Source organism: Polistes fuscatus, unplaced genomic scaffold (genome assembly GCF_010416935.1).
Source record: "Polistes fuscatus isolate 324 unplaced genomic scaffold, CU_Pfus_HIC Scaffold2, whole genome shotgun sequence".
NCBI classification, from domain to species: Eukaryota; Metazoa; Arthropoda; class Insecta; order Hymenoptera; family Vespidae; genus Polistes; species Polistes fuscatus.
The window spans coordinates 6419181-6442593 of NW_025113096.1; the positions used below are offsets into that span (position 1 = coordinate 6419181).

Sequence of the window (23413 nt, forward strand, 5' to 3'; positions counted from 1 at the left end):
CAAGCTTATCCCTCCGTCGCTTTTTACACGCGAGCGAGCTAGTGTGCGTGCGAGCGTCCGTGTGCACTAACACAAACGAAGGATCTTCGGCAATCTTCGGGACTCTCGGTCTTGAATGAAAGTGCGAGTGAGAGAACAAACCAATATTTCTCTCTTTTTATTTATCATGCGATAACGAGTATTATTGTCCTTGGCCATCGATTGTTGAGCGTTCTGATATTTCTCTTTTTATATTTTTTCTTTCGGTAGCGAGAATTTTACGTCTTGGCCATCGAGCGTCGAGCGTTTTGTATACGAGTGCGAGTGAGAAAGAAAACCGATATTTCTCTCTTTCTATTTTTTCTTTCGGTAGCGAGAATTTTTCGTTTTGGCCATCGTGCGTCGAGCGTTTTGTATATCTATATATCGGCGTATAAGCGCGGCATTTTTAAATCGAATCTTGATGCTTATGGCACGCCGTTTTTTATTTATTATTGTCAAAAATAATGAACCTTGAGTAAAAAAAAAATAATTCATTTTAACAGAAACTATTATTATTATTATAGTTGAGAGTAAAATAATGAATTAATTTTGTGTCTCGCCATAAAATTAATTAGAATAATTAATTGATATAAATTCTTTGCCTCACAAAAATTTATTTGTATATCAAATTGAATACGTATTCTCTTTAAGACGAAATTTAAAATTTAAATATTTTTCCTATTAAATTATGTATTTTATAAAATTTTAAATTACTGACTTTTTGTCTCGTAAAAATTTATTAGTTTATCAAATTAAATACATATTTGAAAAAGAAGAATTTTATAACTACACATAAAATTAATTCAAGATATATATGAAAGGATATTCTAAAAATGTGAATTTATTTTTTGTCTATACATAATTTTAATTCATTTTTATTATGTTATAAGAAAACAGTAATGCATTCTGATTCATCTTCGAAGTCTTAAGAATTGTACGAAAAAAATTGAGCAATTATCAAGTGGTGCGCTAGCGTAAGTAGTATCGCCTTCGCTTCTCGTACGGTTATTAACGTTCGATTCTTCGTGGGGGAATTATTTTTTTATAAGTTTTTCTATCCTTAGGTTATATAAATTATTTTTACATTTCCTAATTTCTAATTATATATAGAAAAAAATTAAAATTATTACAAAAAAATTAAAAGCAATAAATTTTTTTACATCTTGCACAAATAAAGGAAGATTTATTACTTAAATTACAAATTCATCCTGTAAATATCATCCTAAAAAATGTCACGTTCCGGCACGTTAAAAATTAATTTTTGTTATTTATTGGATATTATTTAATTTATAATTAGTAATTTTATTACTCGCGTAATAATGTTGATTTCTTAATAAAATTTATATCGTTAGTGCAAAATTTGAAAAAAATCTGAGGTGGGACTCACTGACCGTCTCCTTGTTAAGGATAGAAAAACTTATAAAAAAAATAATTCCCTCACGAAGAATCGAACGTTAAAAACCAGCGCGAGAAGCGAAGACGTTACTACTTACGCTAGTGCACCACTTGACGAGTATTCAATTTTTTTCGTACAATTCTTAAGACTTCGAAGATGAATCAGAATGCATTTCTGTTTTCTTATAATATAATAAAAATGAATTAAAATTATGTATAGACAAAAAATAAATTCCACGTTTTTAGAATATCCTTTCATATATATCTTGAATTAATTTTATGTGTGGATATAAGATTCTTCTTTTTCAAATATGTATTTAATTTAATATACAAATAAATTTTTGTGAGGCAAAAAATTAATATCAATTAATTATTCTAATTAATTTTATGGCGAGGCACAAAATTAATTCATTATTTTTACTCTCCACTAAATAATAATAGTTTCTGCTGAAATGAATTATTTTTTTTTTTTACTCAAGATTCATTATTTTTGACAATAAATAAAGAAACGGCGTGCCATAAGCATCAAGATTCGATTTAAAAACGCCGCGCTTATACGCCGATATATATAAATATACAGAACGCTCGACGCACGATGGCCAAGACGTAAAATTCTGGCTACCGAGTGAAAAAATAGAAAGAGAGAAATATCGGTTTTTTTTCTCACTCGCACTCGTATACAGAACGCTCAACAATCGATGGCCAAAACAAAAATACTCGTTATCGCATGATAAATAAAAAGAGAGAAATATTGGTTTGTTCTCTCACTCGCACTTTCATTCAAGACCGAGAGTCCCGAAGATTGCCGAAGATCCTTCGTTTGGTTAGTGCACACGGACGCTCGCACGCACACTAGCTCGCTCGCGTGTAAAAAGCGACGGAGGGATAAGCTTGCTTTCCCCCACTCTACAATTATTATTTTTCAATATTTCTCGCTTTTTTTTGCAGATACGAAGATAAACCTTAGAACATTTTTATGTATTTTTCAATTCTCCACAACTTTTGTTTGAAACTTTTTTCCGATTAAATGCTTAGATTCTAAGATAAGGCCATATCTTACCCTTTTTTACCCTTTTTCTCAAAACCTCGGGATCAGATTTAAATAAAATTAGCACCATTCGATTCAGCGTCGTCAACTTACCCTTAGATCAAAGATGCACGCGTTTAGCTAAAAAAGTCGATGTTAGGCCCTCGTTGACTGGCCTAATTAGAATTACCAACGTTATGCGATCTAATCTATCATCTATTAGAAAAATACGAAAAAATGTTTTCCGCGACCCAATATAATTTGTGTATACGCGGTTTCTTTATTCTTTTGATACTTCACACAGCGAAAGAGGAATTTCTTATTCATCTGTTGGTTATGTGTCGTCCTTCTTTTTCTTTTTTTTTTCTTTTCTACACAGAGAAAGAGAACGTTCGAGTTTTTACTCTTTGCTCTTTGCGCTCGATTCTCTGTCTCTGTTTTTTTCTGTCCTTTTTTGTATCTTTTCTGATTCACCCTTTTTCTTTCTTATTTTTTTTATTTGTTTCTTTTTCTTTTCTTTTTTTTTCTCTGTTATTCGCGTACGTTACCTTACCACTTCAGTGATTCGACGAATTCATGTTTAAAGCCTTCTTTGTGATCTTTTTCCTCTTCTCTCTCTTTCACTTCCATTTACAACGTCGATATTTTAATTGTAAGCAGAAGCATTCCGCACGAATGGACTTTTAAATCGTCATCGTGGTAGAAAATTGCCGCGCTCCTCTTTCTCTTTCTTTCTTTTTTCTTCCTTTTTTCTTTCTTTTCTTTTTTTTTACAATTTTTAGGATTCATATAATAGGCGGATAAAATTTCTTTACGAGGAATTTAAGACGTAAAAAATTCGTGGAACTATAATATGATTTTATGAATGAATTTAAAAAGTTTTACTTCATTTTTTAAATGAGGAGTAGCAAAATGTTTTCTCGTATTTAGCAAATAGGATAAAAATAAAGACGATCGCATCACTGGTAAAGTTACTTATTTTTTATTATTATTAGTATTAGTATTATTAGTATTATTATTATTATAATTATTTTCATTCAATATTTTATAATAAAAAAAGCCTTTTCAGTACTCCAAGTATAATAAAAATCTATTACAACATAATTATCTATAGTACATACTTACGAGGATGAGTTAAAAAGATTTGATTTTCGACAACAAAATTTTTTTTGTTTACTTTTATTTCAAATAAAAATGAGTTTGACCGAAAAAAATTGTTTCTGTAGTTAGTTTCAAAACTTTTCAACCCACGTATGTCTTTATGTTATTTGGTTGATTCGCTTAATTTTCAAGCATATTACATATGAGCCATCACATACAACATAAACATTGAAATATAAACTAGAATAAATGTAGATACCTAAATATCGTGATATCTGTCCATAAAAGTTAAGGGAATCGATAAAGCATCGAAATCATTGCTAGAAGGAGTGTGTGTAATTAAATAAATTCAATATCACAATTTGGCATGGTATGGTGTAGTATTCATAAACCTCTATACCTATACCTTTACCTATGGTACCTAAAAGGACGGCAAGTTGAAAATATTACGTTCGCCTGAACGAACGCAAAATCACGTACTACATACAACATATATTGCAATGATATTTATTGCGCTCTTGCGCCCTGTAATTTCTTTAGGGTGCGCTTTTAAATACGGCTAAATTATATGCTTGCTTTGGCTCGGGCCTCCGGTTCCACGTGCATAAATACAGTTCCACGCCCGGTTCTCTCTCTCTCTCTCTCTCTCTCTCTCTCTCTTTCTCTGCACGCGGACCGCAAAATTCTCATAATATTCATCCGACATCGTTTTTGTTATTTTCCATGTAGTCATTTTTTTTAATTTAATTTTATTTTTTTTTATAGCGGCCATTTAATAGTAATACGACAAAAAAGCAGCGAAAACAGGAAGAGAAGGAGAACGATGGTTCTTAAACGATACCGGTTTTTTTACTAAAGAATTTTCATTGGATATTCATTGTTATTTAAATTATGTGGTTTTTGTCTGTTGGTTATATTTATACGGTTGTCATTAAAATATAAATAGGTTTATCGAAGGGTTAAAGGGAGGAAGGGCGAGTTTGAATGGTTTGAAGGGTTTGAAGGAACAAAAGGAACGAACTTCTCGTCGACTTAAAATCACGCGGAATAATTCCGTCTGACTGTGCTGAGAGAGCGGACAACGATCGATCATTGGACAGCGGAAGAGTATTTAAAAATGGCGGCGGATAGAACGGAAATAACGGACAGTTCGAAGAAGACACGCAGAAGATAGAAGAATAGAAGATAGAAGATAAGAAGAATATTTAGTTATCTGTATGCACGTGTGCGTGGCCGTGTGTGTATTTTATTACACGTGGAGTACCATAACGCTATCTACGTTACGTCATTTACGAGATATAATTAGACACTACCGGTCAAAAGTTTGGATTCCTTACGTACATTCCGAGAAACAGAATATTTGTAGGAACAAATGAACGCCTTTGCAACCCAGGTAGATTTATTCGTCAAAACTTTAGCGAAAAAAAATAGTATGTTTTAAAAACATTTTGTATTATTTTTTTAATCTAGAAATAAGTTTTTTTTTAAATTATACTTTTGTAAGCAAAACAGCCCTTTTTAAATAACAATCTGCTGACATATTCCAACCATCTTGGCAATCAGTTTGTCCGATGTTTCTAATTTAACACTTTATCATCGCTGTAGCAATGATAGCTGATTAACCTTTTCGCTACGAGCCTGTTTTCCGCGGTGGTACTCCTACTGAACGGGCTGCTGCAACGTGCAACAACAAAAATGCACGTTGTGCGAGATACCAGATGAGATGAGATCGTCAGCGGCCGAGACTCATTTTTGAGTCATTTTGTTGCATTTTGTTGCTGATATTGACAGTTTTTTGTTCGAAAGAAACAAAAGACTAAAATTACACATCCAGAGTAGGATATTTGATGTGCTATAACTGCATAACGTTCGTCGTATATAAAATACGTGGTATTTTATGGACAATGACTATAGTCGCTCGTAGTACTTCAGTGACATTTTATGTAGAGGGATTGTAATTACCCGTAGTAGCGAAAGGGTTAATCCGCTTTTCAGTCTTTAATGTTCATCGACTTTTTTTGGGTGGGTGGAATATATATTTACTTTATAATATACACGTGAAATATTTTTGATTTAATCTGATGGAATCATTAAACGTTCATGAGTCAACACACAATTTTTTGGCATATACATAAGTCATATGACAATATCTGATCGTATTGCTGCTTTGTTCCATATAAATGCATGTAGTTCAGTTTCGAGCTCATAATGAATTGCACTCTGGACCCTTCTATACCTGTTTTTTAAAATCTTTCTAAAATCTGGTTGCTCATTGTTAGTCAACTGTGTAGTCATTTAAATATGACATCATTAGGTTGAGAACACGTCAGATCTTTCTTAAGAGGATGCTAGAAAATTCGATAGAAACATCTTGTCGTTCAGATTTTGGATTCTTGCAAAATTGGGCCAAAAATTGACAAAGGTCAAATTTTATTATGAACGATGAATAATAAAGTGTTCATATTTTTCTATATGATTTTTGTGAAAATTAGCAAAAAATCGCAATAGAATAGTTTATTCTGAGCGTTGCCTTAAACAGGATTCATAAACTGTATAAGAACGTTCTAGATATAAGAAAATGCTGAAATCTCTTAAAACATTATTCAACTTATTAATATTTGTTATACAAAGATGAGTCATTTCTAAGATTATCCATATATTCGGTATTTACCGTCATTCATTGGCATTTATCGACAATTGCCTGATTTTTCTGGAAATCAAGAAATGATCTCATGTCAGATTTTCGGCTGTAGCGTGTATGTTTATTCTTATTTATTGTTAGTAGCAATTAATTATATAGAGATATCGACATCTTTCTTCCCTCGTGTCTAAAGCAGAACAAACACAACTGAATATTAAATGACGTTGAACCTGCAATAGCTAGCTTGACCTAGATGCCATGCGATGTGATCGATAGATCTCATACAGACTCGTCGTGAAAGGGACTACTCCCGTACTATGATGTTGGCTTTAAAATCGCATTTTTTTTTCCAAACATTCTTTGATGCTTTTCTCAACAAAATAAATCAATCTATTGGGTTGTCTGGAAAGTTCGTGCCGATATTTTAGGACAATTAAAACGCAGCTTATTTAAATATTGATATACATTTATTAAATTATATAGGTACCATTCTGCTTCACAACCTTTCTCCATCTTTCCTGTAGCCTAAGAATTCCGTCCTTCCAGAACCTCTCAGATTTCTCGGCAAAAAATTTGTTTTTTTTTTTTTTTTTGGGGGGGGGTTTTGATCTCAACCAAAGATTCGAAATTTTTCCCATTATGGGAATTTTGTAAAAGAAAAGGTGGAAATCCGACGGCGCAAGGTCTGGCGAATACGGTGGATGGGATAAGACATCCCAACCAAACTCCAACAATATTTGCCGAGTCCTCAAAGACACATGCGGTCGCGCATTGTCGTGATGAAACACGACGCCCTTCCGATTCGCAATTTTTGGACGTTTTTGTTCAAATGCCGTCTCCAATTTATCAAGTTTAGAACAATACTTATCCGAATCTATCGTTTCATTATTTGGTAAAAGCTTATAATATTCAGTTAGGTTTCTCGCGCTACCTACCGAAAATCGGCACGAACTTTCCGGACAACCCAATATTAGCACGTTGACTGCCGCGCACTTTTCACATGATTTGTCTGCCACACCTACACGAATTTTCTATTATGGGATGCATATTTTGTTGACATTTTATTTTACAACTGATGAACGGCGTTGTATAATTGTGTTTTGTCTATTTTTTATGGTGAGATCACTGGTGACCGTCGAGGCACTGTAGACTATTTTACGATTATTTGCTCCTTCTAAATACAGAAAAGGTTGAGGAATTTATAGCAACGAATAATTTCTGATCGTGACGATTGATTTTATTTGCAGAAAATCTATACAAAGACCAATGAGATCGAGTTTCACAAAAAAATATATTATATTTACTCAGTTTATAATAGTCACAAACCCCTTCGAAGAACCTCTAATAGATTGTTTAATATTTTCTTAAAATGTTTCTACTTTATATTTTCTTCGAAATTTTATGGATTGTTTGTTTCTTTCTATTATATGAATGGTTTCCAACAAATACTTATGTTGTAAATTCAATTATGTTATAGAAACAAGTAACTCAGAAAAATATTTCCATTCTCGATTTTAGGATGAAGTTAGCAAAGTATTTAGTACAATGTTATGATGTTGAAAATAGCATTTTATCAAGCAATTACGTACAAAAAAGACGTTATCATTTAATTTAATTTCAATTAAAAAAAGAATCGGGAAGTGCTGAATAGTTTTGTTCACATTCTCTTTGTCTACCGTGTCTAATCGTAACTCATCGAAGTGTACCCAAGTAAAATGTATATTTTCTTTATAAAAAAAAAATTATTTTTGCATGCTCTGTATGTCATAAATTTCTTCAAACCCTTATAAAAACAATGGTATTATTTAAAAATTTATCAGAATCGATATTTATTCTAATTATGTATTTTTATTAACGGTCGTGTTGATGAGGTCATCGGTGACCTACACGGCAGTCAACGTGTTAATATAGAAATTTAAAAAGATTTTTCCTTTCAGTAATCATTTTTATAAATTTTGAATCTCTTTTATTTTAATATCAATCATATATTTTTATACTGTATAAAAAAGTATTAATTTATTATACAAAAATACACTAAATTAAAAAATTATTTTAATTTACTTCCTAACAAACCATATAGGACGTATACGTGCATACTTAATGTTTGCCTAATCTATATTAAAAAATATTCAATTAATATTATTATTATTATATTATTACTATCATTACTTCTATTACTGTCATCATCGTCATTATCCTTATAATCATCATTATTATTCTTTTGTCTTTCCGTTTTTATTTTTCGATTTTTTTTTTCTATTTGAGTATAGAAGTAGAATTTCTTTTATCTGTATACATACGTTGGAATATTTGAAGAGTCTCTTATAAACTCATCTTGATCTTTATCTCGATAATGACACTTCGGTACCGGAGGCTTACAAAGACACACTCGTAATACCCGTGCAACAAACGATGATGACGACGACGATGACAGAAAGGGGAGCGTCTCTCAATAAAGTGTCATTTTCTCTTACTTCCTTATTAAACTTAATTAACTTTTGATTTTTAATTACGTCTCTCTCTCTTTCCTTCTTTCTTTTTCTTATTCTTGTGATTTAAGTACCACTCATTTTTTTGTATACTCCTTTTTATCTTTTTTATGTCATGAAAACCATTTTTATGACTCGAATAAGATGAAGATGATACTCCTTTGTGTTTGATTATTCGTCAAATATTTTTGCCAATTCAGCTCATTTCGTTAGAAATTGTTATCCGAGCAACTCGCAATCTATTCTTTCATTTATTCATATCGAAGTATTTGCTTGCTTACTTCGAATATGAAATCTAGGAAGTGGAATAGTTGGTATCGAAAAAATGTGCAGACTATGAGAAAATTTTACGAAGAATTTCTTTCAAATTTTCTCCGACGATCCTTTCTTCTCTCTTCTCATCTTATCTATTCTTTCCTTTTCTTTTCTTTTCTTTCTTTTCTTTTCTTTTCTTTTCTTTTCTTTTCATTCCCTTACGTATCCATTATTCAGGATACGAAAAAAATCTTAGCTTTTACCGATATTGACAAACAACCATCTCGAAGGAAAGTTTGGGAAATTACTGAAAATGAACATAAAAGGCCATAAGTATTTATTTTTAATGATCGTTGGAGAGAAAATTGGTCTGTAGATTGAAAATAAGTTATCTTTTATGAACAGAACTTATGTGTTCACTTATGGAAGTTATAATATTAATAAAAGTTATTAAAAATATAGAAAATTTATTAAATGTTGATTGAGAAGATGCAGCAAAAATAAAAAGATTTATTTTTTCCTGATATTGAAGGAACAAAATGTATTGTTACATCTTTAATTTTTTTTCGTATTCTAATATGAAATAATATAAACAATTTTTTTGTTAATTTTTGTTTTTCTGTTAATAATCTAATATCGCAAAACACATAAAAATTGGGTTTAATCTAGAATTATTCAGAGTACTTTACTCTCTTACGTACTTATTTTATCAAAATGAAATACTTGACGCGTAATAAACTTTGAATTGTGATGGAAAAGCACAGATACAGTGCAACTACTCGATTTTATGACTACGTAAATCATGACAGAGTAAAATACTTTTTACTTTCAAGTACTAGGAAATATTTGACAATTGAAATAAAGAGTAAAGGGAAAACTGGGCACAAGTAAACTTTCTTTTTTGATATATTTCTTTCTTCTTTTTTTTTTCTAGGAAAAGGGAGGTACTGAGAAAATAAAATTGTCTCAGCGGGAATTTTCAATAGGAAATCGAAGGGAAGAATTTCGATTATTGGATATTTATCGTGGGACTATTTTCGCCTTTTTTTATCTCTCATTGTTTGAATTCTCATCTTTCTTTATTTAGGCGCTAGATTTTCTCTCCCTCTCTTTCCTTCCGGATAATTAAGAAGGGAAAAGGGCCCTCAGTGTATGAAACTATGCTGGCAACAAGATGCCGTCCTTATTGTACGTACCAACGGGCAAGGAGCGAATGAGTTAAAGGCTTCAGTAAGGATGACGAGGGAGGCTGGGATGCTTGGAAGAAGGTTGAAAGAAAGAAAGATAGAAAGAAAAGATGAGTGAAGAGGAGAGAAGAGGAGAGATAAAGAAGAATCGGAGAAGAGACCGCATCGAACCGGCGTCGGCGGCGGCCTCACGAAAAAGGGATAAGACTGGAATGAAAGAGAGACAGTCGAACAGAGAGTTAGAGAGAGAGAAACAGAGAATAGGAGAGAGACAATGAGTGCGAGAGAAAGTAGAAGAGAGATAATGAGGGTGAGAGAGAGAGTAGAAGAGAGACAGAAAGAGAAAGAAAGAGAACGGTTTGTTTCAGTCGATGATACAGCATGCTGTGTGTTGTGTGTGTGTGTGTGTACGTATAGGGGTATGTAGAGACTGAACGAATAAGAGAAAGAAAGAGAGAGAGAGAGAGAGAGAGAGGAAGGAAAAGAAGAGGCGTCCGTTTGGTCGGGTCTCTCTTCCTGGAAGCTAACAATAATAGCAGCCTCGAGAAGAGAAGAGAAGAAAGAGAGAAGAAAGTATAGTATTGTGTGTGCGGTTCGATTCTACGTGTTTGTGTTGTGTACGTGTCATGTGGTTGGCTTCGACCGATGACCGAACGCTGCTTTTGCTTCTAGGAAAATACCTAGATCGCTGCGGGTCGTTGGGTAGGCAATACCCTTTTTAAAAAAGCCGAACCTTTGTTACGGATGAGATGGTATATTGTGCCGTTCATAAGGATGAACAAGAGAAAGAGAGAAAATGTGGGTAGTCGTAAAACAATCGGAAAATTTACAGATACCCCGACCGAACGAAAAACGAATAACTCTTCGGAATGATGACGCTTTTGACGTATGTGATCCTCTCTTCGTTTTGATCATCTTAAACCAACAGTGTTTCTCAACTTTAACATTGTTGACTTCGATACATTTATTTTTGTTATTGTATCAAGGATCTTATGTTCGTTCTGTTAGATTTTTTTAGTAATTGGTATTTCAAGTTATGATTTATTGTTTTTACTAACATATCGTTTTTGCTACAAAGTTTCTACGAAATATATTTTACGAACGTTTTCTGGAATTCTGTTTTATGATTAATTAAATGAATGTTTGAAAGATGAGCCTATGTTATTATTATACATACTCAACAATTTGTAACATAGGATATAATCAAATTTAACATAGTACCTTTTTCCAAGCACCTTATTCAATTACTTTTTTTACTTTGGCGTAAAGTATAGCAGCTGTTATAAATTTAACATGACTCAATATTAGGAATATTCGATACGTGATATTTATACAATAATTTATTATGTGTTTTATGTGCATCTTAAATATCATTTACTTTCCCTTTTTTCTTGAAAAAGTGAAAATACTGCGCGTGTTTCGTATTGTGGGATGCGAGCACCTCCAAGCCAAACACTTAAGTAGGCATTCGTGAGGAGATTGGACGGTGGGCCCTGGATAGCTCAATTGGTTAAAGAGCAGTCGCCCGGAAAGCGGAAGATCCGGGTTCGAGTCCCGGTCCAGTCTGTCTAACGGCCCAATTTTTTCACGAATCCCACAGTATTATTACCTTTTTTTAACTTCAATTATTCACCCAATGATTCAAAGTTTTCCAATAATGGGTATTATGTAAGAATAAGAATGATTATACCTATTATTATATTTGTTTTACTTTTAAATAAAACTTCCAATTTGTAAAAGCTAAGCCACAACGTGGAATATCGATTTTTATTATCCTCTTGTTAGAAACTGAATGTTTTATAAATCTATCTTTCGCATTATTTTCTCGATTCTCATTCATATTAAATTAAAAGGGGAGGAAAGTCATATATCAAAACTAAACAAAGCAGAAGGTGAAAAATGAAGAAGGAAAATTGAAGGATGAAGAATGAAGAAATAAAGTAAAAGAAGTCAAATAACGAAACGAAAAACGAAGCTATCAATGTAGGGAACAATGTTCTCTTTCGAAAGGAACAAAGTAAAATTACATCTTTTGTGAAAATACAGTAGAAACAAAATGTACACGGAAGATCGAAATCGATCGAACCATCTTGCATTTCGACGAACAAACGAATGAATGAATGATAGTGAGTGAGTCAGAGAGATGGATGCTGCTGCTGGCATGCATCGTCGAACGTGGGACTCCGATTTATTGTAGATACTATAGGCCAGTCAATGAGGGCCAAACATCGACTTTTTTACTAACAGCTTCAAAATTTGATCTAAGGGTAAGTTGACGACGCTGAATCGAATGGTGCTAATTTTATTTAAATCTGATCCTTAGGTTTTGAGAAAAAGGGTAAAAAAGGGTAAGATATGGCCTTATCTTAGAATCTAGGCATTTAATCGAAAAAAGTTTCAAACAAAAGTTGTGGAGAATTGAAAAATACATAAAAAATGTTTAGGTTTATCTTCGTATCTGCAAAAATAAACGAGAAGAAGTGGTCAAAGTAATTGTAAGAGTGGGGAAGCAAGTATCGCCCCTCTGTCGGTTTTTACACGCGAGCGTGCTAGTTGTGTGCGAGCGTCCGTGTGCACTAATACACAACCGAAGGATCTTTGGTAATCTTCGGGACTCTCTCGGCTTGAATGAAAGTGCGAGCGAGAGAACAAACCAATATTTCTCTCTTTTAATTTATCATGCGATAACGAGTATTTTTGTTTTGGCCATCGATTGTTGAGCGTTCTGTATACGAGTGCGAGTGAGAAAAAAAACCGATATTTCTCTCTTTCTATTTTTTCACTCGGTAGCCAGAATTTTACGTCTTGGCCATCGTGCGTCGAGCGTTCTGTATATCTATATATATCGGCGTATAAGCGCGGCGTTTTTAAATCGAATCTTGATGCTTATGGCACGCCATTTCTTTATTTATTGTCAAAAATAATGAACCTTGAATAAAAAAAAAAAAATAATTCATTTTAACAGAAACTATTATTATTTAGTCGAAAAAAAAAATAATGAATTAATTTTGTGCCTCGCGATAAAATTAATTAGAATAATTAATTAATATTAATTTTTTGCTTCACAAAAATTTATTTGTATATCAAATCGAATACGTATTCTTTGTAAGACGAAATTTAAAATGTAAATATTTTTCCTAATCAATTACGTATTTTTTGAAATTTTAAATTACTGATATTTTGTCTTGTAAAAATTTATTTGTGTATCAAATTGAATACATATTTGAAAAAGAAGAATTTTATATCCACACATAAAATTAATTCAAGATATATATGAAAGGATATTCTAAAAACGTGGAATTTATTTTTTGTCTACACATATAATTTTTATTCATTTTTATTATATTATAAGAAAACAGAAATGCATTCTGATTCATCTTCGAAGTCTTAAGAATTGTACGAAAAAAATTGAATGCTCGTCAAGTGGTGCGCTAGCGTAAGTAGTATCGACTTCGCTTTTCGCATCGGTTATTAACATTCGATTCTTCATGGGGGAATTATTTTTTTTATAAGTTTTTCTATCCTTAGGTTATATAAATTATTTTTACATTTCCTAATTTCTAATTATATATAGAAAAAAAATTAAAATTATTACAAAAAAATTAAAAGCAATAAATTTTTGTACATCCTGCACAAATAAAGGAAGATTTATTACTTAACACGTTCACGCCGGGGCGAAAATCTGCGTTCTGCCGCCTGGCAGAAGCGGCGGGAGCGTCTTACCGATATACGCTTCGTGTGGCGGGGCAGTATCGTTGCTAGCTACGCCGCCCCACGGAATAGTAAAGTGTGACCCACAGATGGGTCACCCGCCCCACGGGAATGGACAAGTGCGACCCACCGGTGGGTCACCCCGGCGTGAACGTGTTAAATTACAAATTAATCCTGTAAATATCATCCTAAAAAATGTATCGTTTTGGCACGTTTAAAATTAATTTTTGTTATTTATTGGATATTATTTAATTTATAATTAGTAATTTTATTACTCGCGTAATAATGTTGATTTCTCAATAAAATTTATATCGTTAGTGCAAAATTTGAAAAAAATCTGAGGTGGAACTCACTGACCGTCTCCTTGTTATGGATAGAAAAACTTATGAAAAAAATAATTCCCCCAAGAAGAATCGAACGTTGATAACCGGCGCGAGAAGCGAAGACGTTAATACTTACGCTAACGCACCACTTGATAATTGTTCAATTTTTTTTTCATACATTTTTATGGAAATACAAATGCATTACTGTTTTCTTATAACAAAATAAAAATGAATAAAAATTATATGTGTAGACAAAAAATAAATTCCATGTTTTTAGAATATCTTTTCCTTGAATTAATTTTATGTGTAGATATAAAATTCTTTTTTTTCAAATATGTGTTCAATTTGATACACAAATAAATTTTTACAAGACGAAAAATCAGTAATTTAAAATTTTATAAAATACGTAATTTATTAGGAAAAATATTTAAATTTTTAATTTTCGTCTTACAAAGAATACGTATTCAATTTGATATACAAATAAATTTTTGTGATGCAAAAAATTAATATTAATTAATTATTCTAATTAATTTTATGGCGAGGCACAAAATTAATTCATTATTTTTCCTTTCGACTAAGTAATAATAGTTTCTGTTAAAATGAATTATTTTTTTTTTTTTATTCAAGGTTCATTATTTTTGACAATAAATAAAGAAATGGCGTGCCATAAGCATCAAGATTCGATTTAAAAACGCCGCGCTTATACGCCGATATATATAGATATACAGAACGCTCGACGCACGATGGCCAAGACGTAAAATTCTGGCTACCGAGTGAAAAAATAGAAAGAGAGAATTTTCGGTTTTTTTTCTCACTCGCACTCGTATACAGAACGCTCAACAATCGATGGCCAAAACAAAAATACTCGTTATCGCATGATAAATTAAAAGAGAGAAATATGGTTTGTTCTCTCGCTCGCACTTTCATTCAAGCCGAGAGAGTCCCGAAGATTACCAAAGATCCTTCGTTTGTGTATTAGTGCACACGGACGCTCGCACACAACTAGCACGCTCGCGTGTAAAAACCGACAGAGGGGCGATACTTGCTTCCCCACTCTTACAATTACTTTGACCACTTTTTCTCGTTTATTTTTGCAGATACGAAGATAAACCTAAACATTTTTTATGTATTTTTCAATTCTCCACAACTTTTGTTTGAAACTTTTTTCGATTAAATGCCTAGATTCTAAGATAAGGCCATATCTTACCCTTTTTTACCCTTTTTCTCAAAACCTCGGGATCAGATTTAAATAAAATTAGCACCATTCGATTCAGCGTCGTCAACTTACCCTTAGATCAAAGATGCACGCGTTTAGCTAAAAAAGTCGTAGTTAGGCCCGCGTTGACTGGCCTACATCAGCGTTTCTCAACATTGTGCCCCATTATTGGAATGAATTAAAGTTGCAGGAACAACAACATTTCTAATCCAAAAATGTACAGTATTTTTAAAATGCTGCTTCTTTTACAATATCGAATAAAATTAAGGGTCGGTATTGAATAATTTGTCATGAAATTTAGATTTCCATAATGTTGATCATTCGGCGGGTATGCACGATGTTTTTATAAAGTTATTTCTTCTTTGTACACATAGCCACCACAATACCAGCAAAACCAACAACAGCAACAACGCAAAACAAACACATCAACAACAACGTCACTACTGGGAACAGTACTAATAGTTAAAAAAATGACTGTGGGAGATTTATAGAAAAATATTGTATAACTGAGCAAGCCCAATAAGCATCAGGCCCGTATTTTAATAGCCAAAGCTTGAATGGAATTACGTCCGGCAGAGTTTCGTGTTGTAGTTCCAACTCGTCGTGTCGGTGTCGTTTGATCCGCAACCGAGCCACTACACTATTACCATTACCACTACGACTACACTATCACTGTCGGCCGCCATACACGCGATTAAGCGTTGAATCTAAATGAATTCTCATCGTTACACGTATATCCGAGCGGCTCGATAAATTGCTTGACTGATTTCCGATAAGATTATAGGAACCGATAAAGATTTTTCAAAGGTATTCTCCTTCCACCTTTTAACCTTTCCTCTTTTCCATATTATAATCTAGACCTTTTCCAATCATTATTTTAATTTATTCTATTCTTCTTATGATCTATTTAACACCTTAAGGAAGGGGGCAGGATGTTTATATTTGTTTTTATACAAAATTTTAGCATACGTTATAATATCACAATTCGCAGTCTATTTCAAACTGGCGTTTATATTCAAATTTGCGCTCTACATAAGAATATTATTGTAAGTAATTTTCGTCAGGGTTGCGTCAGGATTGCATCACGGTTGCACGGTGATTTTCTCCTAATATAAATTGTTTTTATGTAATTTTGGATAGACCGCATATTATCGGTATGCCAACAATTTTTTGACATAGAATTTTAATATGTAAATAAAGTGAAAAAAAATAGGCAAACTCAGATATCATCTACGATATTATTCTAAAATGTTTTATGACTCTGTTAATTCTAACTACGTGTAACCAACATGAAAATTAATTTTCGATTGAAATTCTTTTCAGAATCGGTTAAATCTAATTTATTTAACATTATAAATACATTACACTTGAATATATATATATATTATTCTGTAACTCGCTAAATTAAAATCGTATAGTACAATTATTCTCGAAAGGAATAATCCTTTGAATCCAAAGTCACTTTAACGATGCATATATTATTTTCTACGCGGAGCCTTTGAAGTATGGTTCTAAGTTTTGTCGTTACACGTCTGGTCGAAGTATCCAGTTTTCATTTTCTTTGGAATAGGGATCTAGAGGAATGTGCAATCATTTGAAACCATATAATTGTGTGTTAACCTTTTGAATGAATTCGTTGGAATTCGTTTGTGCCTTTTCAAAAAGAAGAACGAACGAGGACTGAAAGAAGGGTAGAAAGAGAGTGGGAAAGTAAAAAAGAAAATGTAAAAGAAGAAAAAAAAAGGTCATTTTTCATTTCCATGAAATTGTCGGATGTTTCAGTCGTTGGTGGGAATACCGAAGGTAGCGATTCGGAAGAACTTTTAGGGAGCGTCGCGACGCCTTGCACTGGTTCCCCCCCGCTACCAGCGGAATCGCCACAAGTCACGGTCGATGGAACCGCCAGTCCGGCACCGCCAGCTCCAGAAAACGATGAACGACCTATCAGCAGTACGACGAAACAGCTCAGTTTTGAGGTACCGTCCAATTTTCCCTTTTCCTTTTCCTTTCCTTTTTCCTTTTTTTTCTGAATCTCTAAGTTTTTGGTTCTTGTCGATTCCCGTGAAGATGCATGAGAAGAAAAAAAGGGAGACATAAAAATGATTGATGGAAGTTGCCTTTTTTCTATGTTACAAACCAAAGCAGTTGTTCCTTTTGATTTTTTTTTCTTTTTTGTATAACAGTGTAGTCATAAATAAATATTTATATATTATAATATATTTATATAATAATATTTATATATTTATTATTTTATCTGGAGATAAGGGAGATAAGTAATCATTAGGTAGAGTTATGTGGAAATTATTTAGAAGTTAAAACGTTAACAAACAATTTGTTTGTCATCGTAGGGATCCTATAATTTTGTAATATTTATTTTGCAAAATATTAATAGTTCATACACCAACCAACATTATACAAGAACATTTTAAATAATCTTAATTAAATGGGTATCTAGAGAAAAGTCTTGTTACTGTAAAATCCTGTAATTGTAAAATTCATTATACCCAATAAAATCAACAATTTCAGATCATTAATTAAAGTTTGGTAACATCTTGCAAAACTTTACCCAATTTTAATAAACAGAAATTAAAATTCATACTTTGTTACTAATGTAACCATCCGTTACTTTGTTCATTGTCATTATAACAAATTTATCTCGAAAATGATGAAATAATACTAGATCGGTTAATGATAAAAGGTAGGAAACCCAAACGGTTATTTGATAAAAAGGTCATTTCGTGGAAGTTGGGTTCATTGTTGCGTGGCCATAAACAAGTTTGTGTGAACATGTTAGGTGCCACGTGGCAGCTTTAGGTATATATCGTACTAACTTACTTGGGGATTAAACACCGCTAGTGTTCCTTCTTTTTCCCTCTGGCGTATCCTGTTTTTAGAACAACTAACACACGTAAAGTGGGTTTACGTAATGAGCTGATTCAATACCGGGTTTAACGTTACCAACGATATCACAAGCAACGTTCCAAACTCTCGATTTATCAACGCATTTCATTTCCGTTTCCTGTTAATTCAAGAAATTCAAATCTAAAATCAAATTCAATAGAAAGTTCGTTGACATTATTCAGTTCTTGATATTTGCTTCTAGCAAAAGTATAATAATAGGACAGATTTATAAATAGATAGAAAGAAAAATGATGGAATAAATTAAAGTAGATGATCGCCAGGATCTAAGAGAACCGAGAAGCATCAACCAAAGACCCCAACTATCCTTGAGTTACCAAGATATCGATATCGATATCGATATGCGCTCGAACGTCAAGTTCAAGGTATCTCGTATTTCTCGAGTCGTGTAAGAAACTTTACAAGAAACTTGTCCTTCGACTCGACTGTCGTAAAGTTCTCTTTTACGACTGTTGCCAAGGATCTATAAAGTCAAAATCTTTCTTTCTTTCTCTTGCATCAAAATACATATAAAAAAAAGTTAACCAATAGGAGTTACGTATTTTTTTTTTTGCAGGAATTCGAGTGCGACGTCTCGGTTGCCGAAGGTGATCGAAGAAGACAAGAGTTTTCATTTACACTCTATGATTTTGATGGGCATGGAAAGATAACGAAGGACGATATAGCCGGTCTGGTTACTACCATTTATGACACTCTTGGAGCGTCCATCCAAGTGCCACCGTGCGGCAGTAAAACGATTAAGGTCAAGCTGACTGTATCGCCCGATCAACGTGCCGGACAAACGCGTACCACCTGCCCGAATTCTCAGCAAGGGCCAACTACTACGACCACTACGACTACGACAACAACTACAAGCCTACCAGCTAATTCTCCTTGCTGTCACGTGAAGCACGCGGCCTCCTGTACCGGTGGTAATCATCATCATCACTCGACGACAACTCAAACGCATGCCACTCATGGCTCGCGCAAAGTTCCTAGAAGGAGAAGACCCACTCGGCATCGATGTCAGGTGAGAAAGAGAAAGACTAAATGTGAGACAGAGAAAGAGAAAGGAGAGAAGGAAAGGAGGAGAGAGAGTGAGAGAGAAAGTGAGTGAGTAAGACCAGTCATCGTCGTCGTCGTCGGTTTTCTTTTCCCTCAAATAAAATCCTCTCTCCTCCTACTTCTTCTTGGCTGCTTACGACCCTCTCTCCCTCCTCTTCTTCTTCTACTTCTTCTTCTTCTTCTTCTTCTTCTTCTTCTAATAAGCTTTCTTGGAGATGCACAAAAGAGATGAAATTCCGTTGATCTCTACCACGAAGTTTCTTCCTGGAAAAAGTTATCCTCTGGCGGAATAAGTATACATACAAACCTAAAAAGTTCTTTCTTCCACCGATCCCATCGCATTTCTCTGTTTATTTCATTTATTTTGGGTTTATATTACTTTTGGTGGATGGATTGGATTATATAGGACTTTTGAAGATTTCTTTTTTAGGATATACCCCAGGACTGCTGCTATTTCTTTACAGCAGTCTGGTAGATTCTAACTCCACTCTCTTTCTCTCTCTCTCTCTCTCTCTCTCTTATATTTTGAATTCTTCCTTGTTTCGAACGGACCAAGCGGTAAATTTGAAAGTGGTCTGATAAATTATAGGGTAGTATGTAGTATACTGCGTTTTATATATACTGTTGTAGTCAGTCGAGAGAAGAAGATCGTGGTTCTCTTTTTTCTTTCTCTCTCATCTTGCAAGCTTTTATTTTTTTTTTTATTTTAGACGCAACAAAGAGAAGCAGAGACGCACAGCGAGGACGACGCCGAAAACACGCGAAGCAGCCGCGTGAAACAGGAAGAACTCCGTAGGAGGGTCGGCCCGGTTCCTCATTTACCATTGCCTTATTCGAACAGTTCTGAAGGTGATGTCAGCGACGACAGCGATACTTCGCCCGCTTTTTCTCCCTTCACACCCTTACTAACCACGAATCAACGAAAACGTAGTGGAGCACTCCAAAGGCAACAGCTGTTAGAGATTATACAGGCTAACATGGAAAAGAACAATCTCAGTTTTCATACACCGAGGTGGGTCATAGAAAAAAAATATCATTCAGTAATTAATAAACTCAAAATCCATTAGATAAATGATCGCCTATTTTGTCGCGGATACTAAAAAATTATTCAAAGTTACCAAAATTAATTTCAGACAAGAATAATAAAATTGTACTTTGGAAATTGTTATTTAAACAAAAATTTTGCCGTCTGTAGAAAATCATCAGTGTTAATACTTGATTTACATTTATATTTTTATATCACGTAGCTTACGGGATGATAGGACAAACTGTTTTACCGACTGACGCATTTCGGAGCAACAAAATATAAAGTATGATTTTAGTTTATTGATCTAAGTAGTTTGCATCCACATCCCTGTAATTCGTATAGAAATCTGCATCTTATTCTTGAAACAGTATTAATGGAATTTATAAAACTAAGAAAGTAGATCAAAACAATCATACGTTAAAAAAGTTTTCCGATATAAACGCTCCACCCTGTATTTTCGATGTTAAAAAATAACAAAATGAATTAATTATTGTACCGATATTCCAGGAAACGACATCAAAACGAACATGTACGCGTTCCATCTCGAAGTCCTCACATCGAGCCAACGAGCGTGCAAACATCGAACTACAACCAAAACGGTCGACCACCTTCGGAGTCCCGACAATCGACGATGACTTATCACAAACCGGTACGGGAAAATTCCCATCACACGGTCGGATTTTCGAAATTACCAATGAAAACCCGTGGAAATTTAAAAAAGACGCGGGGACCACATAGTGGTATTCAACAGCAGCAGCAGCAGCATCAACAACAGCAACAGCAACAACAACAACAACAACACAACAACAACATAACCACCATCACCACCAACAGCAGCAGCAACAAAATCAGCAGCAACTACAACGTAACGTAACAGCAATGCCAACGGGAATAACAACAGCGGCACCAACGACGACCACGACGACTGCAACGACAACAACCCAATCGTCGAAATCAGGGCATCTTCAACAACAGCAGGGTCAACAACAGATCTCAGCTCGCAACATAATCGGTCCAACGATAAACAACGAAACTCAACATTTGTTAGGCAATCGGAACATCGTCAATCTCATTCCAAATAACAATCAACAAAACCAGATCAATCAGAGCTCGATTATAAATAACCATAACATTCAGAGGCAAACGGAGGGACAATATGTTCATCAGTCCCAATCGCAGTGCGGTAAAGCTAGCAAGAAACATCAATTGAAACACGCGACCAGAGAACAAGATCAAGCAAGGGCCATGGCCCAAGTCGTTCGCTGGCTCGAACGTGAATTTTCTCAAAACGCGGTCGCTGCTACTACTGGTCGGAGACATGTTCACGAGCACATTCATCATCATTATCATCACTATCATGCCGAAGCTCTCGTTTGATCATCTTTTACCAAGGAAACGTCAAATTCATCTTCTAAAAATGCATCTAATTCAACTTTGTCTTTATTTATATTCAGTCAAATAACACAAGATAAAGAAAAAATGGTGACGCATAATTTAACGAATTTTAATAAGAAAGAACAATATTCACGATCTAGACAGTTTTTTACGGACGAAAATATAACCGTATTTTCTTCCTACTTCTACAAAATAGTTTTCTTTTTGTAGAGGACACACTATTTTTTCTTCTTCTCCGAGAGAGGAAGACTCTGACTGCTGAGTACGATACTCATGATCTTTGATCATACTAGAGATTTTTTAAATAATTAGATCTTAATGAACAATTAATTTAGACCGTCGTGTTGGACTTTGACGGAAAATAAAATATTTTTTTTCCCCCGACGGTTAAATTATGTTCGACGAGAAGTAAAAATCGTCAATGAACAAATGTTTAATGGAATGAGGGTTGTGTAAAGGTGCAAAAATAAAATATTTTAATTAAAACGATCAATAATACCGAAACTAACTCCGAACAGAGTATTATTATAATGCATTATTCACGATACTCAATGTCCGAATTGAATTAAATTAAATTAAATTACATTAAGTTAAGTTAAGTTAATTTATATTAGAATAAATTAAATTAAATTATAACGAATAGCTGAAAAAATATCAAGTATATGATAAAGGACCCAATTTTTAAAATGGTGCTGTTTTTTTTACAGATTTCAATGAAACGTCGTTTAGTATTATTAATTTACCTACAATTAATAATGATAATGACAAACGGGAGCCTATTTTATAACGTTCAAAATCAATCATGATGTTAAGTCTATATCGGCGTACATAATTCATTTGCTGTTTTTATACAAGTCAAAAATACGCTTATGCATTCGAAAACATGAAATCACTGCGCTATTAGTTTCTTTTGTCATTTTTTTTTTAATTTTTTATGCACTAAAAAATCAGGAGAATACCAAGGACGCGAGTCGAATCGAATCGTGTTTATAACTCTTTGAAAATAATAATAATAATAATAATAATAATGAACAATTGATCGAACGAATACGCTTTGTATAATAATTAATAATCGAATAAACTGACTTTGTGTAAATAAATGAATGTTACCTTTTAGAAAAGAAATTAAGAAAGGTAAAAGAAAAGAAAAGAAATTAGGTATTTTTCTGCGCAGATTAAGGAATGCAATTGAAATGAAAATAAAACATAAAAGATCTCAGGCGCTACATTTTATTGTTAAGAATATTTATATAGCATTAAAATTTATTGATTATGGTATATATATATATACCATATATATATATATATGTGTGTATATCTACATACACATATTATAAAATGCTTTAAAATTCTTGACAATATACATAGAAAAGTTCTGTAGAAGCAGCGCTTTATACATTTATAAAAATAAGATTTCTTTTATTTTGAAGTAAAAAAGTTTTCGTGAATTAGTTTTCAAGTGAACTAGAATAAAATTAAAGTCAAAATCGTATACGCGTTTTGCTATCGAATGACCTGATGAACAGTATGAATTTGAAGAAATTAAAATAATTTTTTAATGATAAGAAAATTATTATTATAAGTGCTTTAAAACTGTTTAAAATATCTGCACCTTTCAGTGTTATTGAAAAAATTATTGAAGCTTTCTTTTTAACTGAAAAG

The 23413-nt window shown here is 33.3% G+C and overlaps 2 protein-coding genes across 2 annotated transcripts; both read left to right on the forward strand.

The window, feature by feature from the left end:
- Positions 1-16869: 16869 nt before the first annotated feature.
- On the forward strand, positions 16870-19037 carry LOC122517179 (protein naked cuticle homolog 1-like). The gene is made up of 3 exons (XM_043635600.1): positions 16870-17342; positions 18842-18949; positions 18999-19037. The coding sequence occupies exons 1-3, from the start codon at positions 17127-17129 to the stop codon at positions 19035-19037; spliced, it is 363 nt and encodes a 120-aa protein (XP_043491535.1). The 5' UTR covers positions 16870-17126.
- A 1094-nt stretch (positions 19038-20131) lies between these two features.
- LOC122516856 (GATA zinc finger domain-containing protein 10-like) lies at positions 20132-21435 on the forward strand. Its single transcript, XM_043635054.1, has 2 exons — positions 20132-20341; positions 20864-21435. Exons 1-2 carry the CDS (start codon positions 20307-20309, stop codon positions 21228-21230), a joined length of 402 nt encoding a protein of 133 aa, XP_043490989.1. The 5' UTR covers positions 20132-20306; the 3' UTR covers positions 21231-21435.
- The last annotated feature ends 1978 nt before the right edge of the window (positions 21436-23413 follow it).

What these genes read in the sequence shown, in the direction of transcription:
- LOC122517179 (XM_043635600.1), top strand. Translation starts at nt 17,127, where the DNA reads ATGAAATTGTCGGATGTTTCAGTCGTTGGTGGGAATACCGAAGGTAGC. An exon ending in CGAAACAGCTCAGTTTTGAG is followed by an intron (nt 17,343 to 18,841) that starts GTACCGTCCAAT and finishes TTTTTTTTGCAG; the next exon opens with GAATTCGAGTGCGACGTCTC. An exon ending in AGATAACGAAGGACGATATA is followed by an intron (nt 18,950 to 18,998) that starts GCCGGTCTGGTT and finishes CGTCCATCCAAG; the next exon opens with TGCCACCGTGCGGCAGTAAA.
- LOC122516856 (XM_043635054.1), top strand. Translation starts at nt 20,307, where the DNA reads ATGGAAAAGAACAATCTCAGTTTTCATACACCGAG. An exon ending in CTCAGTTTTCATACACCGAG is followed by an intron (nt 20,342 to 20,863) that starts GTGGGTCATAGA and finishes CCGATATTCCAG; the next exon opens with GAAACGACATCAAAACGAAC.